The 20,677-nt window shown below is 41.7% G+C and overlaps 1 protein-coding gene across 1 annotated transcript in view; it reads right to left on the bottom strand.

Moving 5' to 3' along the window:
- Positions 1–2,957: 2,957 nt before the first annotated feature.
- tmem121ab (transmembrane protein 121Ab) overlaps positions 2,958–20,677 on the bottom strand; it is a 41,969-nt gene continuing 24,249 nt past the window's right edge. The window contains exon 2 of the mRNA XM_034220245.1: positions 2,958–5,863. Within this exon, the coding sequence (XP_034076136.1) occupies positions 4,070–5,008 (939 nt within the window). The 5' untranslated portion in view covers positions 5,009–5,863 and the 3' untranslated portion in view covers positions 2,958–4,069. The remainder of the gene's footprint in view (positions 5,864–20,677) is intronic.

Below are 20,677 nucleotides of genomic sequence, written 5' to 3'. Positions count from 1 at the left end.
GTGTTGCCTTACAATGGTATTTGAAGTTTATTATAACTTGGGTCTTATTTTCTAGTTTTGTCTATTTTTATTATTGGTTATCAAAACTCACTTGAGTAATTGCTGAGATCTCCTAATGTTGTGATGTATCTACAACAAAAGAAACACACGCCCTCCGATGATTAAACCAATTGTAAGAAAGTCAAACATTTGATTGGGTTATTTGAACCACTTTATTTTGGAGGTGAAACTGTAATAATCCATCACTGCCGAGAAAACCATGCACCTTTGCTACTATTATTTAGTCACTGTGCACCAGCAAGTTGATCTGTGACAGACAATGGTGCAGAAACAAGGACGCTTCAGAATTACACTTTTATTTCCAGAAAAGCCCCATCCTCTGACAATAAAGCAATTTAATTGAATGGAAATTGAATTAAATCTTCATTCAATATCTTCAGCCATGTTGGAGATGTTCTACTATGTCTTCTTAGTGTCTGAGACGGTACATCGTCAATGTAATAACTTCCATGTCTTAAATTCACTGGACACGCATGTCAGCATATTTGGGTTCAAATTTTAATTAACTTGAACTTTAGCCAAAAAGCCTGGCAGAAAATCAGAGCAGTACAAGCATGTTGCCCTTCTGATGTGAAAACAAATTATTTTAACACTTGTTTTGGATGAGCTTATGAGTTTAATTGAAACCTGTATGATTGCCTGACATTTTTCTTTTTTTTTTGATCTTTTTTTTTTTTAGCAACGTCCCTACTTTCCCTGATCTCAGCAATGTACTTGGTGAGTACAGTATTATTATCACCGATATAAATCATGGCAAAACTGAACTGTTTACTGTACAGTAATGGCAATGTATGAATAAGTAAAGTAAAAAATAGATAACATAGAACATACCTAACACACCATAAAAGCTACTTCCTCACACCTTACAGAATTTAAGGTGTTAACACTTCACTTTGTCAAAGGGACTTCATATATTTGTATTTCTTATTAATTATTAGGCCTCATGGTACTATAATACAGAAGCTGAACTGAAAATAACCCGAATGAACTGAATGCGCCTGGAGACATATGCCTGGAGAAATAGCAAACACTCCACCCAGCTAAATCAATATCTTTCTAAGAGATTGCAAGAGAAGAGACTGGCAGTTTATACAGATACTGTAACCCCAAACTGATCCTCTCAGTTAAACCATTGGTTGTTTGATTAGCTTGAAGAAACATTGGACTGTGCTTTGGGAATTCAATTACCTTTTCATTGTGCACGCTTTAGTTAAGTTTCTTGTGGCGGTGTAATTTCTAAACAAGATTCTATGAGTCTTGCTCTCTGATTATTATGCAAAAAGTTTATAAGCAAGCAAATATACCTTAACTTGAGTCTTGTAGCAATTTGCCAGCCATGCACATTACCGGAATCTAACTAAAAATATAATTAAGCTGTTGCAATTGATGTCTTTGCTCTGCTGTGGATATTTGCCAGTAAAGTGAGCAAACCCATTATCGTTTCCTTGTAAGTTTTACTCCTGCAAATGAGAACACATCAAACTATTAATAGCTTTAATGATACAAATTAAATATGTCAATCATATTTATTTTTGTAAATTAAAATATGAGTGAAGTTTGTTCTGGGATTTGCAGTCCAGTCTGTATGATTAAGCTTCAGTGGCTCGAATAAACAGCTTTGAACTATTTTGAGAACCAGCAATGAAATCAGAATGATATTTTAAATGCTCTACATTATGCTTGAAAAGTGAAAAGAAGAACCTCACTCCTTTGTTCTTCATCGAGCCTCGTTGTCACTCTGCGGCTGACAGTTCTCGCTAATGGAGTGCGTCTCTTTGAGCTGAGATCAGCAGTTAACCTTAGTTCACCTGACGGCAGTAAAGTGTCTGTCCCTGTGAGCCTGACAACTCTTGGGTCAGTTAAATAAAAATCTTTATGGCAACACAAGGGCATTTCAGTATCAGCTGTAAAAGTTCTCAGGTTGGTGCAAATAAGATCAGTGTCAATGGAACAAAAGGGAACTGGGAGAAAACTATTTGAGAAAGGGTTCATTAATTTGTTATCACATTAAAGATACATCCTTTGCATACTGGACATGTGGTAGCTTGAGGGGTAGAGCATTAATGCCAGGTGGAGGCATATCACCCCTAAATATTGATGTGCTATGTGCAACGTTTGCTTTTATGTAGACATTTCAATGACAAAAAGCGCATCAATAACCCCTTAATTAAAGTGGACCTATTATGCTATATTGGAAATATATTTGCAATATACAGATCACCCATGGTAGCCATGCCTCATACTGATCATACCCCTCTTTTGCAGCCCTGTTAGAGAAACACAGATTTTGGGTCCTTAACTTGAAAGAAAAAAAAAAGAGGGGGCGGAGCTAATGCCTGATCAGAATTCTACCGGAGATAAAGTTACATTCTGCTGTGATAAAACGCCATCCTGTTCTAAACCACATCAAGGATTATTTCTGAAACAGTATGGAGCTCAAATGCTTTCTCTCTTGCGGGTTTATCACAAGGCGAGTTCTTTTTTTATCTCCTGCTTTTTAAACACATGTGCTCTACAGTACAGGTTAGCTCTGAGTGTTAGCGAGGCTTGCTAATGTAAACAAAGACGAGATTACGTCCAAAACACGTCAGGCATTGTTTCTGATAGCAACTTTTTGTGTGTCCGCTGCCGATTTTGACGTCATATCGGCAGCAAATCTGTACCCGCTCGTTGTACACCCGTTTTTAAAAGATCTGGGTACAGAGGAAAAGAGAAAGGGTTTTATTTTCTGACGCTGCGTGAGTTCCCCGACGCACCGGGGACACATTTATGTATACAATACACCAAGAAGTGCATTTTGCATGATAGGTCCCCTTTAAGCTAAAAATAATAAATATGTAAATGGTTAATTTGGAAAAATAAACCATGCTTTCATCATAAATCTTTTTATTCATACTTTTATTAAAACATAATTTGCCTCCAACAAGTAAAGAATGTACAATAATACTAATTAACAATAATAATTATTAATAATAAATTGAATAAACTTTTTTCTGTTTGAATGATATAGTATTTATATTGTATCTTGTGTCAATTCATTAGTGAGGTGTTCTCTGGACATTTTTTCTGACTTCAAGGCTTCAGCTATAGGTTCGGAGGAATGTACAGTACAGGAAACAAAAAGCATCTCACCATCATATACGTTTTTTTTCTATTTTCATGTATTTCTTCAGATTTTCAATACATTACACACATAAACCACTCACATCTGTGCCAAAAAAATAAGCTAAACCTCCTGTGGTGAACACGTACGCCTGCAGGCACACATACTCTAGGCTAGAGTGTGCGTGACATACACACACAGTAAAACACACGCTTGGATGCCTGCAGTGGACGGTATAGTGCTGAGCTCCGGTGCTTTTATCAGACATTTGGTCGTAAAGCGTTACACTGACCGAGACAGCAGCTTCCACAGAGCTCATTTCTCAGCAGAACCCTACACAGAGGGAAAAGCATTCGTCTGCCACCAACCTCGCTGTAGCACAGCACAGATAGCCCCCCATGACTGACCCTTATCAATCTCTGCTCCTCCTCTCCATCAGTGCCTCGCGCTGAATGGTAGTTCCTTGGGTGCTGGAATTCAAAGGAAATGCCACATAGTTGAAAAAGTGACCTTTAAAAAATATAAGATACTCACCGAGGGGCGACCAGCTGCCCATTTTACACAACATAATGTCACCGGTCTGCACACTGTGGAGATTGTCTTTTTAATAAAAGTTTGAGCTTTGAAAACATTTGAAACAATTAAAAACACAATAGCACGATAAAAACCTTTGACTTGATTTCAAAGTCTGCACGCTGCACTCAGAGTCAAGTGTAGGTTTACAGTATGTTCTGACAGGCAGGTGATGCTGAAAATCTCTTTTATGGTTTCACAGCAGTTCATGTGGGCTTGACAAGAGCAGAATATCATCCCGTCATGCAGCTGATTCCTCTATCCACCTCCACCTCCAGTAGGTTTCATTAAAAAGCTTTGAGTTTCTAATGATGCTCAGTCCAGAGCTGGCGGTCATGTGTCAATGACGTCCTGCGCCGGCGAAGGTTCATGTGGTAAACTGGTGGCGTTGGGCAGCGGCTGCGTGTGGCTGTTCTGCTGCAGCTCTAGCGCCATGGCGTTCTGCGGGTGGGGGAACTCTTTTACCTGTCGGCGGTACTCCAGGAAAGTGGACGCCTTGGTGGCGATGGCCACCACGTTCTTCCCGACAAAGATGGTGGAAACCCGGCTGTCCTGAAACAGCACCATGTTCACACCCCGTATGAGGATGGTGACCACGTTTATAGTGACCAGGCTCAGGACCGGGTACAGCATCATCTTCTGGGGCGACATGTGCTCCCCCTGCATGCTGATTTCACTGAGAGACACGCAGGGCAGGATGAGCAGCAGGATGTAGCAGTAGAAGAACATCAGGCCCTCGGCCCAGATGGGTAGGCCTGTCCGCTGCGGCTCCCACAGGTTGGCTTGGATATCCAGCAGGTCCAGCAGGTCCAGAGCCACCCAGAACAGACGACTCCTCATGTCCTCTTTCTTTCGGAAAGTTCTCACATATTCCATACTATCCAGAGCCACTAGAACCAAGTACAAGCCCGGTACACATACTGATAATAATAACGTCAAAGCTTTCCTGGCCACCGTCTCCAAGCTCTTCCTGTCTGCCTTGCAGTTCTGGAAAACAAAGTAGAGTTTTATCTCTAGGACAAAGATGTAGAGAAACCAGAGGATCATGGCGTATCCTCTTCGGGCGGTGCGCACCTCTGCACCGACCCACACTGCCACATAGCGCAGCACTATGAGGAAGCATACATCCCCTACCAGCACTATTATACACACACCAATCTTTCTGGGACCCTGGTTCTGCTCCACCAGGTAGGCGTCCATGAAGGCCATGCTGGTCATGATGACGATGGTGGTGAGGCACACGTGGCGTTTGTCTGGGGGCGGTAACACCATGGCGAGGGCACCTGGTGGCTCTCACTATTAGTCCCCAGTTTCAAAAGCAAAAACACACCAGAAGGTGATTGGGCACTGTGTCCACTCCAAACCTCTAAGGTTGGAGCAAAACGAGTTGCATTTAAAGTGTTTCTGATAGCTCTTGTGTGCACAGGAGCAAATGTCCGCCTAGAGGGTCTTTATATTACAACAATACTATAATTGACTACACGATCAGTCTTTAAAGGAGGACGGTTATTGCAATGTAGAAGCAGAGCAGTGTGTGGAGTCAGCGGAGATATGCTGGCTGCTGATTGCTCTCAGACCATGTGAAAACAGGAACATCACCTCGTTACTCAACGCACTTCCATTGATCCGCCTCTGTCCCTGAGCAGCGACTACACCGCGGGTTTTACAGCTGACACACCATGACTGATATTAATCCACACACAGTCAAAGGGAGAATACTCTTAGAGCATGCTCGGTCTAATGGAAATGTGATGGGACTGCGGGACACGCTGCTGCAGTATAGAAATGTTTATGGAGGGGTTTGTTTTTATATGAGACTGTGTTGAAAGCAGGAGTTGTGCGCGCGCCTGTGCTGCAGCTCAGCATGTGCGAAGAATTCCACTTTGGAAGCTCCCGTAGACGATGGTGCAGTGTGTGTGGCTCCTTGCGATCCTGCAGTGTGTGTGGAGGGAAAGGAGGTGTCTGCAGTGGCCGGAGTCCCCCAGCCGCCATAAATCACGGAGACAGCAGGTCAACGGCCCATGAGGCCTTGCATCCGACGCCGGCTTCCCTGGGGGTAGGCTCTTACACCGGTCTGAAGATCCATCCTTCCCCCCTCCTCTTTCCACGTGCCAGCCTCTTCACAGCCTAGAAAAGGGAGACATAAAGAGGAGAGGAGGGGGAGGGCAGGAGAGGGGGAGAAAGAAACCTGTCAGCACTACTGGGCCATATAACACCGTTTTCATTGCCAATGGCCCTCCACATACGATGAGCCAAGCAATGTGTCAGCTTGGCTCAAGTAGAGCCTGTTAAACTATTGATAGGGAAGGACATATTGCACATGTTGGAGTAGGACTGCTTCATGATGTCATTACCTCTCTATTGTCTGTGATCTGTCACAGGACAACTGGAGTCATGGCTTAATATCCTCTGGTGGTAATGTTATTATCTTCAGCATATTTTGGGAACATAATACCCAGAAGTTTAATTTGGGCAATTGAATTAATAGAAGATTTATTACAATCATTTGTAGAAACTCATTTAAAGTCTTATGAAGTAGCGAACTGCCTGACGAGTTGTTTTTTATTGCTTTACTTGGTTCTACATTTTCTTCTTGTGCAAGGGTAAATGGCAAAAAGATTGCAAGTTAATTTCCTACATCTTTGGTTCAGTATGGTGCGCTGACATTTCTAAAATAAAACATCGACCATTTGAATGCTGTGTGTGCATGCTGTATCATTATTACTGGAGGACTAATAGGATTAAGGAGTGTTTGTATCAGTGACAGAAATTGATCGCACAGACAAACAAACCGACTTTCAGCTTTAATGTGTGACTTTCATGCATGCTCAGTGTCTAAAATGTGCCAACTGTGTATTGAAAATGATACAATTCCCCCCCGTTTATTTAACCTTCAGTTCAAGCTCCATTTAAAGTCTATTTTTGCTGAATGATGTTTCAAAGTGTTTCTGTTTTGACCTGTTTAGTATTCCAGCTGCTGTGTGTGCTGAAGCCTGTGACGGCTTGGGTCAGGGGGGGCCTCTCTTCAACAGTCCAGTTTACAGCACTTTGGAAAAAGAAACCGTACAGATGCTGAGAGCTTAACATGCCAGCAGGAGTCCACCTTGCGCACTGGCCTTGTCCATAAATAACACAGCCTGTATAAATATTTGCATAGAGAGCAAACAAGGCTTTGAGAAAGTCAAATGTGTTAATTGAGCAGAAAGTTCCCCACGAGTTGAGCTTGGTGAGCTTCAGGAGAAACTAGAATTGATCTGATGCTCTGTTCTGCTCTGTTAATTTCTGTCTCCTCCTCCACTCACTGGATCCTTCAGGCAGAACACAAATAAATCACATTAGTGTTTCTGTCAGCTGGGGGTACGTTTCAAATTAAGATATGACTGTATCAGGGAGCATCTGCAGCAATCCCAAAATATTACCGTCTCGCCAAAAGGGGAGTTTTAGTTGACCTACAGACCACGATATTAATAATGTCTGAATCTCTGCAAAACAAACAACAGGTAGTACTTGAATTGTTGGCTTACCACAGCTTACTTCACTATTTATCAACATAAAAAAAACGAAATAACTGACAACTAAAAAGCATTCAGTGTTCAAACGTTAAATATCGATCCTTCAAGTGTACTTCACTAACTTAGTATTGCTTTTACATAAAGATTGGTGACCCCCAAGAGACAGATTTAAAGAAGGTGAAAATCAAAGCCACAGGTTGTGACCGAGCACAATGAACCGCGTCGTCCCTTAAAACTGTCCGGGGTCATTGGGTTGTTCCCTACCTCTCTCCCTCATTTCCCTGTTATTTCTTTACAATCCCTATAAAATAAAAGCACAGCAAGATGACGGCCTCAGGTTTATTCTTCAGATTTGGAAAGTCTTTATTAGACTATAAAGACTTTATTTAACTCATTTCATGGGCTGAAAAGTAATCTCCATTAAAATTTGTTTAAATTTGATGTCTAAAGTCGTAGAAGTTCAGAGTACCAATTTTGCTTTAATGCACCCTTTTATAAGCTTGTACTACTGTCTTGTCATTAGTTAGTATGTCGTTTATCAATGCTTTCACAGTAGGTCATTCATAAATTTACATTTTGAGTTGCCGCGTTGCTGAAAAATCACATCAGGTGGTTATTATATTTTATTTTTCATCATAATAAGGTCATGTAATGTTAGTTAAACCGATGAGGATCTAGTCTGCAGTTACAAGTGTCTATTTGTTTAAAAAATATTCACAATTTGGGGAGATGCTTCACTTTTCTTGTTTGCTTAACATTAGATTAGGAGATTATTGTCAGTCTTGGATTTGCACGATAAATACGTAACTTGGGTCAGCAGTCGTTTAGCTCGAAAAAAAGGGGAATCGACAATCCTAGCTCTAACCAAAGATATCTGGAAAAAATTGCATATTTTCCAAAATGTTGAATTATTCAAACATTAGTAAAATATGAAATACAACTTCAAACTGTGATCAATAGTGAGTCCAAAAGAAACAGAAGGCCAAAGCATTCATTTGTCTTGATATTTACTGATGCAAAAAAACAATGGCTGACCTTTCAGTGCTATTGATTGGATTCATTTTGAAAAGCCAATTTAGAAATGGATTACAAATTGATCCACCACTGTTTACCTTTGTAAATCAAAGGCTTCTATTTCACTCCATTTTGATGAACTGAGCTCTTGATATGAGAGACTTAAGTATGTGATGAATAAACATGAGTTTGTTTTCAGCTGCTGTGTGAAACCTCAAAAGCAAAATGAGCTTTTTGAATGAGATCCAGAGTTTTTAGAGAGGATTTTCATCAGAAAAATACACCACTTGAATAATATGAACTGTACCGTGCATCTACAGTATAGAGAATATATGAAAAACAACAACCATGGAGCTTCAATGGCTCATAGCAGAAATGTTAATAGATACATTGTGCTGTGTCACTGCGCACAACCTTGTGTGTTGAACAAAAAAAATCATGTAACATATAATAACATCCCGATTCAAAGGCTGTCATTGAAAGAGCCTGACACCAGAATGAGCCTCATTTGTAATCCAAGCATGAATTTGAATGTTTAAAACCCATTATGTAGAACAGTGCCTAAGTAAGAGATTACATTCATAGTGCGGTGATTAATTGACTGATTAGCAGAATGCTGTGGATCATTAATATGCTATAGGGAAGGCTGCCCCCACATATACAGTACATCATATCATCATTTAAATGCCATTCATTATCAAGAGAGACTTTGAGATTGTTTCCCTAATAAACGGATTACAGCCGGAAAAATAATATTAGAGCGCTAAATTGGATGGTTTGAACCTCCGTGGAATTAAAACTCGAGCTGCAAAACATGGATCCCAAGATGTCATTAACGTGATTCAGCGCTACATGGAACAGGAAGCTGATGAACTTTGGCAGCAATGGACGATTATTAATCCTTTCGGTCATATTCTGTAGAAAAGTGCCTTTGTCTGTGTGAGATGATGACATGAGTGCTCTGCTCTGCAAATTCTGTTATAATTTAGAACTCTACCATGAAGATTAACCCCGCAGAAAGAAATGTCCATTAATATGTAATTTGACAGCTGTGATGACTATAATTTTACATCTTTGTTTGGCTTTTTACCCTGTGAGAGCAGGGGGCCTCTGTGTACTGAACGCTGAACATGCTTATATGCTTCAATTACATCGTATTAATTATGGTGTACTATAAAAAGGCAACATGGAGGGCTGTGAACTGGCAGCACAACATTTCTTTGCAGAGGAAAGTCTATTACTGTGTCTCTGGTCAAGGCCATTATCTCTCTAAACAGCCAGAGTTTTCTTGTCAGGCAGTTATATTAACGGTTAGCCTCCTGGCTGCCCCCAGGCCTCCACATGGATCACAACAAGGACAAAGGTTGGGGCAGGAAGTGGCATAACTGCAACTTTCTTTTGTTAGTTTTTCAAATTATAACCAAAAAACACACTGGAGTTCTGGTTAGTTCAAAGCTCCGTACAGTCAGTACAACTATAAGAACAGCATTTTGGCCCCGGATTCTTCCTCTCCTTCCCAGTTGGAAAATCAAATCAAAAGTTGTTTAAACGGTGCAGTTTTGAGCTACTGCTTTTGAATATGCACGATCACAGTTTCCCTTTAAGCACTGACATGCAGTATCTTAATTACCTGTGTTCTCGCTTTTGATGTTTGTCTTTTTTTTGACACAGGCTCAGAGCTTAAGGACAGTAAAGTCTTACAAACTTCAAGAGGCTTTCTTTCAACACTAAGGTGTTCTGAGACATCATACACCTCGTGAGGGCTGTGAGCTAGCACTTGTTTACAGCAGCAACATCATTTCATCCAGCAACTGTGGATGGTATGCTCTATTACATTCAGGCTTCAAAGGAAACTGAGCTGTTTATGCTTTTGGGGAGCCATATTGTTATGCATTAAATGTATCCTATTACATTTCAAACTCTGCATTCACTCCACGCTTCCGCTCACATTTCTAAAGCCTCAAAACCCTAAGGATGATCACATTTCAATGTCAGCAACACAGCAGTGGGACAGTGCAGGTCTCCAGAGCCGTCCGTTTTGTTCGATATTTATGTCAGGTTGTCTTCATTAGGGCCAGAATGAGACCCATATGTCGTCTTGGCTGCCAGCCATCTCCATCATCGCAGCAGGTGTTCTGCGCCGTCCTTTGTGTTACAGTCAGCGCTCGGATAGTTTTGGGAGAGGTGGCAGATTGCTTTGAATCCGCCCAGTACTCAGAAAACAGCTCAGAACAGCTAAGCCCGAAACTAAATGTTGTAAACACACACAAACAGAATACACACAGGCACGTATGTGTGTGTGTGTATGAAAGCTCTTACACACACGCATTCCTTCCCTGAAAGGTTGCTGACAGGATCTGCAGGTCACGTCTTTATTCCATCTTTCACATCCTGATAACGTTCTGTAGCCACACACTGATCTTGTACATCCTGTACTGATTGTAACAAAGTCAGGTATTAGATCCCCTAATCCCTGAATACATGTTAATACATATCTCAGATAACAACCTGGCTGTGTTCAAACACGTCGGCTTGATTCCCCCTGACACACTGACGAGTGTGTGAGACATCTCTCAGGCGCTCGGCACATTTCTTTAACATATTAAACCAAACTCATCTGCCCTCATAAGGCTTAACCTTGTCAGTGTTGCATTATTCACACTGTATGGTGCATCTAATGGATCGGTGCGCTGCTTCATTGGAATTACAAACACGTCTGTTTTGCATTTTATTGATAGTATTTTTTGGCAGGTGTAGTCCTTTCCACCTGTTTTGTGCAATTCAATGGTACACACTTTAATGAGTCAAAACCCAATACACAGGGTTTGTGTGTTATTCGCTACCATCCTTTCCATTCTCTTGTTTTCTTGTTATCCTGGCATAATATGCTTGTAATTGCTTATGAGGTTGCACAGGGTTAGAATACTGAGGAGGATCTGAAATTGAGAAGAGCACTGTGTTTTGTAGCAGTGGCTAAGCTCATTTTTATCACCCATTATGGTTGATTAAAGCTGATCCTCGCTTTACTTTGTTATGTCACATTGTGCATGATAAGCACTGAAGGTTCATTTCAGCACATAACTGTTACCAACCCAATCTGTATCCAGCTGTCTGTGCTTTCAAGTAGCTGTGGGTGTTGATCAAACGCTGCCGAAATCAAGCATGCTGCACATGACAAAGGACGGATAGCTGCTGTGCCGGGTAGCCTCCCATGATAGGCATTGTTTATGGTTAGAAGTAGAAATCAGCTCAAATGTGCATTTCCTCCAACTTGGCCCACAGCAGCATAGACGGAGCTTTTCAACATAACAGACGTGTATTCTTCTCTCCTGCCAACTCTGAAACGGCCATAATGTGCGCAGCGTCAATCAAAGTCTATTCTGTATTCACAAAGCTGGGGAGAGGATCAAAGGCACCGTGCCACAGTGAGTCATCATCACAGTGAGGAGCATCCCTCTGACATCCCACCCAGAAGTTAGTCACTGACACAGGGGGTGAACATAACTTATACGCAAGACACTCTTGAAGTACTGTCCAAAAATCATGTTGTTTAAGTGGATACGGCTGTAACCTTTTTGTGGAAGAAGCGTACCATTTCCTCGTCACCAGCGTTTTGAAGTTGCTGTACTGTACGCACACTGAGAGCTCATCACTATAGCCCGGTTCCATCAGCTTCTGTAACTCAATGCAATCTCTCATTGAATCCTGGGGTTCACCATCCATGTTCTACCATCCATCCCCATCTTCTACAGCACTTTGAACCCTTTATGAATTCATCAGCCAGGATTTATTTTTTAGCATTCATTACATTACATTGCATTAGGGTTAGGGTGCATTCGAGCAACAAGATACAACCTTGAAGAAAACAGAATCATAAAAGTACATCAGGTTTCATAGAGCCAAAACATTTCAAGTGCTACTCAACTGGCTTTAGATAAGCCAGTCCTTTATTAGTATATAAGTGCTTTGTTAGCAATTCTTTGTAAGTAATTCTATCGCTCGAAGTGGAGTCGAAAGAGATGAGTTTTCAGTCTGCGCCGGAAGATGTGTAAGCTGTCTGCTGTCCTGATTTCAATGGGGAGCTCATTCCACCATTTTGGAGCCAGGATAGCATTCATGAAACTATAGTCCCTATTTAACGTGAAACCAGTTCCACCCACACTCTTTACTCTCTAACCTCCTCTCTATAAAGAAATGTGAACCATGATCAGCCATTACTGTCTGTTCTCGCTTTGTTTTCATCAGTCTGTGAAACTAGTAACATTTAACCCATGATGGTGTTTTAAAAACAACAATAATATTTCACAGTTTTTCCCAAATGTATTCCAATCCCATCTAGACAAATGGAGTGAATGCTTACCACACTCCTAAAGTGGCAGTACTTAACATTTAGGCCCTGGTTGATTTAGCAAAACCCTGTTTACTGATGTTAAAGGCAACTGTGTTAAGACCAACAAAACAAACCATTTTTGTTTTGGTTACAAATTCAGGCAATAATTGGGCTTTTTCTAGCACACTGTAAGCAAAGCATGATCTGATTTTATGCTGCACAGGGCATGAAAACAGCCAAAGTGGGGATGATTCCTCATTGAGGAGTTGGAGCTGTCGCCTGCAGCTCTTCGTCTGACAGATCACTGCAGCTGACTCTTCCATTACTCCCTGCAACACTTCAAACTGATCCGCTGTAAAAAAAACACTGAAATGAACGTTGTCGTGTTTTTCAGACACATTTTTGATGAACGTCATTGGTCAGCTCACTGTCAAACTCGTTACATTTTCTCTGACTAAAATTGAGCCTGGCAACCATAGCTTTAATTTATTCATTTACATTTTTTACGAGTTAAGTTTCTGCCTTGGTAAAGAACAAAAGACCAATTTCTCTCTCTTTTTACTTTAACTTAAAGAACCCATGGCCATTTCTACTGATCATATTTCCATTGTTGAGGTCTACTAGAATAGATTTAAATTGTGCAATTTTCCAAACTCACATTGGTTTCTCATACAGCATCTCTGTAAAGTATGTGTATTTACCGGTATTCACTGTCCTAAACGGCTTGTTGGAGCTCCTGCCCCCCACCCCATGGCAGGTTAAGGCTGTTTTGTAGGCCCCCTATTTAAACAACAAATCAAAGTCATTTATAGCCTCGGCAGGCTCTGTGATCGCACTTCTCCACTCTGCTCTACACGCGCCTGGTCCTCTCCTCCAGATGAGTGACGTATCGGGCCTCCCTCATGTATTTGTCCAGTTGGCGTTGGCTCCCCTCCACGTAGCAAGTCCTCGTCGTCCTCTCCATCTACTCCAACAGATAATGTCCCTCCTGTCTGTTCTTCCTCTCCCGCTACTCCATCGCTATCAGAACCAGACGGCCTACTTGGCTCAGAGGCCGCACGGCCGGCAGCGCTGCCGCTCGTTACAGAACTCATCTGTCCTTCCTCCTCATCCTGGCCTACAGGTTTAAAATAACCTGTAAACTTCGGCATTTTTTGTAATAGGCCTAGCTGCTTGTCTCGAAACTCCTTTTCCCTCAACAATTTCCTTTCCCTCAAATTATCAAAATATGGAGGGAAGATATTTTTGTTTGGATTACTGGTCTGGGGGAAGCTCACGAGGTGTGTGTGTGTGTGTGTGTGGTGTGTGTGTGTGTGTGTGTGTGTGTGTGTGTGTGTGTGTGTGTGTGTGTGTGTGTGTGTGTGTGTGTGTGTGTGTGTGTGTGTGTGTGTGTGTGTTGTGTGTGTGTGGTGTGTGTGTGTGTGTGTGTGTGTGTGTGTGTGTGTGTGTGTGTGTGCGTGTGTGTGTGTGTGTGTGTGTGTGTGTGTGTGTGTGTGTGTGTGTGTGTGTGTGTGTGGGGGGGGGTTGTGGGGGGGTGTGTGTGTGTGTGTGTGTGTGTGTGTGTGTGTGTTTGTGTATTTTTGCGTTTGTGTGCATTGTGTTCCCGGGGAAAACACTCACGAGAAACACCGGCTGTTGTTATGCCTGCTGTGACGTCACGACTCCGTTCTCCGCTTGTAATTATGCCGTCACAAGCTTCAAAGCTGTAGGCCTATTTATCATCTGAATTTGCCGAAACAAGTTTAATATTCTGGAAGCCAAGACTTTGTTTATTTGAAATCAGATGAAAACAAACTGTAACGGACCTTGCCGTGTTATCTATGATTACTATACGCCTTACATTCACAATTTCATCGGAGGGAGGGGAAGCGGCGCTGTGGAACAGCAGAGTGGCGAGGGAGAGCTGTCTTCTTCCCTTTACAAGCTTCAAAAATGTATTTATCGTGTGATTTTGGAAATAAAAGTTTCATATTCTGAAAGCCAAGACTTGTTTATTTAAACAAAAATAATAATATAATATTTAAAATTAAAATAAAAACACCCGAAAAATGAATTTAATTATTTATTTATTTTAAACGTTATTGGCTCATGATAGGCCCCCGATCTCCGTAGGCCCCTGGGCTTCAGCCCAGGTCAGCCCGTGCATTAAGGTGGCCCTGGCGATACCCAGGAAGAAAACATTGGAAAAAGAGAAATCTCCAACGAGGCGTTCTGGGGCAGCATAGACAGGTATTTTCTGTGTTACGGCCCGTCCACACTACAGCTTCGACAGCTTCAAAAACGGTTTCCAACGCGTCTGCCCATTCACTTTGAATGGGGTGACGTCACGTTGCCTCGCTTTTCGCCGAACTTAATTGTGGGTAGCATAGCGGTCCGTCTCCGGCGTCTCCGGCGTCAGAAGTTGAATGTTCAACTTCTGACGCCGGAGACGCCGGAGTAGCCAGCGCCAGCCAATCAAATCCCGTTTCTGAAAATCTGACAGCTCAAGCGCTAGCCAATCAAACCGCGTCTAAGCTGGGAGAGATATCCCGCCGTTCATTTCTATATTTAAAAAAAAGATGGAGGAGAAAATAATTATCGCCGTAGCAAATCACCCGGTTTTGTATGACCAGACCCTCTTCACCTACCGGGATACAAACCGGAAGAACCAGTCATGGAGGGAGGTGGCAGAGACAGTGGGTGAAACTGGTATAGGTTTTCGCCTGTTTGGGGAGTTTATATATATATATATTGCTCGCATAATATCCCCGGGTTTTTTTGAGTTGTATGTTGGGGGCGGGAGATTCATGTGATTGGTTGTTGGTCGCGTTGCTTGAATAAAATCCCCAAGCTTCAGACACGCCCAGCTCCAAGCTTTTTTTGAAGCTGTATGGACGCTCCGTTAGAGTTTTACTCCCTACAGGGTGAACTTTGAGGGTTTTTGACCGTTTACATGCATACAAACCTTCATAGCACACAAGGGGACGGGTAATAACCGGAAAAGCATGACATGGGCCCTTTAAATGTCTGTCTCTTTAGCCAACACATCCTCACTCCCAGGTTGGCCTATGTTGACATTATGTCAAGTCCCCTGTGTCGGCTTTTTCCAATGCAAGGGGGGGCCCTTAGCGTCCATTTTCAACGCAAGGGGGGGGCCCTTAGCGTCCATTTTCAGCTTTCCGGGATGTCCATATGCTCCTATGGACGCTCATGGAAGCACGGCATTCGTTTGTGTCGGCTGCCCTTAAAGGCAATGTGAGCGTCCATTCTCATTGGATAACGGAGAATTGTACACCCGGAAGTAAGTATTCCCCTTACTGTCGATTGATTTTACAGTGATATCTGCACTACTCATCGACTAAAAAACACCAGATTATCCTTGTTAATTACACAACATTGATTGGTTTAAATTGTGTGCAATGCTTTTGTATTTTCCCCCTTCGATTCGGAGAAACAAATATTTTTTCGGAGTAAAAAAGGATGGCAGAAGACACTACACTACCTAGAATCCCCAGCTATCGTTTGGACTACACCATGTGCTCTGTTTGACGTCACGTGATCTTCAAATTTCTCCCTGCAGAAAAAAAAAACATGGCCGAACTTCGTTTTATTCTCGGTGGAAAATGCCTATTTTAAAGTTAGTTTGGCCATTAAAATGCGTTTTGATGTCATTTGATGCGAGAAATATGAGTTGTTATTTCAGATTATGTGTGCCGTGGATGTACATGATCTTTAGTTTGCTAGTTATTACGAAGATTACTTCAGGAAATTGCGTCCATAACGTTCATTGTTACCAAGGTGGTTGCTAGGGACGCTGCTATCGATATTATTTCTGTTATGTTGTGTAACTGTTTAATGGTGTTATCTTTATTGCTACCCCCTTCCCCGTCAATGTATAGTGTTGGTCCACAGCGCAAACATATTAGTTTAACAAAATCCGCATCTAAAGATAGCCTACGTTATTTCCCCCTGTGCAATTGCAGTCTCACATCTCACAGCACATCGTCATTAACAAATACCGGAAACAGACCGAAAACATTTAAAAAAAAAAAAAAAAAACTTTATTCCGAGTGTGCTTGCTTTTCTCTTTGAAAGTCATCACATACCGGCATTGTAATACACGGTTCGGCTGCATTAAATATTACATATCTGCCGTAGTTCTGTATTTATAGAGCCCTGATGAGAAGACTTCTAGACAAACATGAGGAACTGAAAACGTGACGTGGACCATAAATAGATCAGCCATTAAACAACATCTTACATTTCTTTTAACACAATACGTCTCCTTGCAGTATCAACACTAATTCGGCTGACTTTTATATTTGATCCAATTGGTAGATAGGCTGTATTTACACCATAAAGGTGCAAAGCTGATATAAAGGGACACCTAGTGGTTAAAGCATGTTATTGAATTTCATTATTTTTATTATTAGATATTAATAGGATCCCTATGAAATATATTCATTACTCGTTATTCTCTACTAATAGTTAATTAAAGACTGTATATAATGACTATTTTGCACATCCCTTTCAAGATTTCAAGATTTTCTAAGGTTTATTGACATATCATATAGGCCTACACAACTATGGTGTAGTTATGCATTGAATGAAAAACTTGGGTCGCAGGTTCCTCAATAGTGCATTAAGACATCTATCAATATTTGTGCATACCTCCAGCAATGTTAACTATGTTGAAGCACTTATTTTAACTGATATTATACATAATGTATTATACTCTTATAAGATGTATGTAGATATTTCATCTCCGGCCTTGTCAGGTATTGAACAATCAATAAATAAAGAACACAGAATTGTTGAATATAAAACACAGAATTTGTGTGATTATACTAAATGATTTACAAATAAACACCACTGCATACAACTGTTACACATGCTGATGTAACGCAAATGTTCCAACTTGGGATCAATAAAGTATATCTTATCTTAAGCTGATCGATGGCTACTGCCATATTTGCAAAATGTGCCTCTGAACCTTGACAAGTGCATGTTTCAGGCTTATCAATTAATGTAATGTAATGTAATGTAATGTTATCAATTAACAACAGGGGTCACAAACATAAGACCAGCTGTTAAATAAAGCTCTTTTGACCTTAGCTGGCATGTGTGTATATATATTAATGCTGCCCATTATGGGCACAAGCAATTTTCACCCATTTATTAATTATATGTTTTAAATGTGAGTGTTTCCTATCCCCTAAACCTCCAGGGATGTACACAGTTTAATACTGGCAACTTCTTATTATGGGAAATACGAAAACGTCTTTTAAAACTACAACTCCCAGTAGAGACGTGCCATAGATAGAGAACATGTTGCGAAACAGAATAGCCAGCATGTGTAGTTCTGGGGACGGGGTGGGGGAGGGGGGGATGCGGTGGACCCGTTCAAATCCAGTTTTGGACAGTCTGCCGTGGTTCCATCCCATTTCAAGTGCTGTTCGAGGCTCGGCGTAACCCTCGGAGCACACTCTCCAATCACAGAGCTTGAGGACTATCAAGGGGTTTGTCAAACAGAGCACATGATGTAGTCCAAACGATAGCTGGGGATTCTGGGTAGTGTAGTGTCTTCTGCCATCCTTTACTCCGGAAAAAATATTTGTTTCTCCGAATCGAAGGGGAAAAATACAAAAGCATTGCACACAATTTAAACCAATCAATGTTGTGTAATTAACAAGGATAATCTGGTGTTATTTAGTCGATGAGTAGTGCAGATATCACTGTAAAATCAATCGACAGTAAGGGGAATACTTACTTCCGGGTGTACAATTCTCCGTTATCCAATGAGAATGGACGCTCACATTGCCTTTAAGGGCAGTCGACACAAACGAATGCCGTGCTTCCATGAGCGTCCATAGAAGCATATGGACATCCCGGAAAGCTGAAAATGGACGCTAAGGGCCCCCCCTTGCGTTGAAAATGGACGCTAAGGGCCCCCCTTGCGTTGGAAAAAGCCGACACAGGGGACTTGACATAACGTCAACATAGGCCGACCTGGGAGTGAGGATGTGTTGCTTTAGCAGCTACAGTAAATGTCCCACTATGTTCACCAGCTAGTGACTAACTGCCTGTGTGCCGGCTGTTTGGTGTTGGACAAGCAGAGAACATTTGTTGTATTGGATTTTTTGTTGATGTTGCTAATAACATCTGCCTGCTGATGCTGAAAGGCTGCACGACTGTTGAAAAATAAAACACTAGTAAAGTGGCGGCCCTTGAAATGAAAAAACAATGAGCTGTTAGATCCTTAAACACTAGAACCGAGAGGAACTGCAGTGCTGCTGATATTTCTCTGTGGATTCATTTAAGATACCCTTTTTTATGATGATTTATGATATAAAAATATTGATTGGCGCTGCTTTACGGATAAAAAACATGATGTTCTGCCAATACTCCGTGTCGTTTAGGATGACTGACGCTTCAGCAGCATGTCCTCTTTGCCATTGTTTAAGAGCACACAATGACATAAATCCAGTGAGAAATGGGGAAACACTACCACTACTGCTGTCAGTGTAAACATGATCCTTTAAAGGGAAACTCCACTCACTTTGAGATGTACTGCAGGTCCTTTGATCAACTTTTTCAGTTGACCTACAAAATCACTTTAATACCCAAATGTGCTTTAGCCTCTAATGCCGCTGCCAGCTCTGATCAACACATAACGTCATCCCCAGGAAATAGCCTCTAATTTTCTCTCAATGTTATCAAAATTCCCTGATTGTAGTCAGTGAAGCGGGACCACACATATAAATCTCAGCTGCTTTGTCCCTGGCTTTTGGTTTCGCGACTTAAACTCCAGTAATAATAATTAGGAATTGGCCGAATAATTAAGGCAAGCTTCCTTTTAATCCCTTCTGTTGAAAAAACACACCTTCAAGCACATACTGTAACTACCCCTCACACTGATAATTGGATTGTCCCTTCAAGTGATTGTTGGACACCCTTTTCATTTTTCAAATTGAGGGCCACAAAAGAGTGTAAAGTGCCGCAGTGATTACCATTAACCCTCATCCTAAACACACACACACACACACACACACACACACACACACACACACACACACACACACACACACACACACACACACACACACACACATATACGCACGCTCAAACAAATATCTCTTGCATGGCACTCTTCTAGCTTTCTATTCTCCCAAGCACCCATGCAAGGGTTTAACAAGCATATTGATTTGCAGTTCCAGCTCTCATATTCATTTTCTCTAATGATAATTTCGGAGTGTGATCACCCAGGGACAGAAGTGATTTTTATCCAGCGGTTTTACAGAGAGATCCATTTAATCTTTGTCTCAATAACCAACCCCCCTGTCTTCCTCCTCTCCCCAGCTTCCTCTTTTGCCATGCCTTGCAATTCCTCCTCCTGTTGCCATTTCTAATCCGGCCACCCGAAGGGAGGAGGCATCCATACCTCATTCCTGTCACGCTTCCTTTCAGTTTGCTTTCCATCCCACTTGAGGGTAAAATGACTTCCCAAAGACATCAAAACCTCACAGGTCCGTTTCAGTATTTATCACTCTTGAATTGGGATAATGCAGCCAATGTTAGCTGAACATGCAGAGTTGCAGATAAGAATCCTCCGGTTCAAACAGGTATTTTAGTCACTAAAGCTAACTGTGTTTTTATCTTAATTAAAACCCCACTCCCCCTGCTGCTCCTACTTGCTCCCATTTGTAAACACAGATGTTCACTGTTAGGTAAATGGGTAAGGTCACCTCATGCACTGTCCTCAGAGGTGAACGAAGAAGCCAGAGAAATAGAGGAAGGAGATGAGATAGAGGGAGAGGGATTGATGCAAGAGAGCAAGGGTTGCAGTTCCACGTGATTGAATGAAAGGGAAAAGAGATGCGATACAGGGAGGCTTTGAAGTGCTGCTAATGAGCTGTGAGTAAAAACGGATGGCTTTGCAGAGGAAACAGATTTGAATATTACCAGTCAGAGACTCAGGGATCAGAGCGAAAACCAGGCAGAGAGAAGCAAAACATTTCGCTTTCAACAAGTCATTTAATCTTACATTCAGTCTGAAAGAATTATGTTCCATGAAGCGAGAGAGGAAAATCTATTTATAGGGTGCAC

This window comes from Gymnodraco acuticeps, unplaced genomic scaffold (assembly GCF_902827175.1).
Source record: "Gymnodraco acuticeps unplaced genomic scaffold, fGymAcu1.1, whole genome shotgun sequence".
NCBI classification, from domain to species: Eukaryota; Metazoa; Chordata; class Actinopteri; order Perciformes; family Bathydraconidae; genus Gymnodraco; species Gymnodraco acuticeps.
This window is presented reverse-complemented; position numbering and strand designations above follow the sequence as displayed.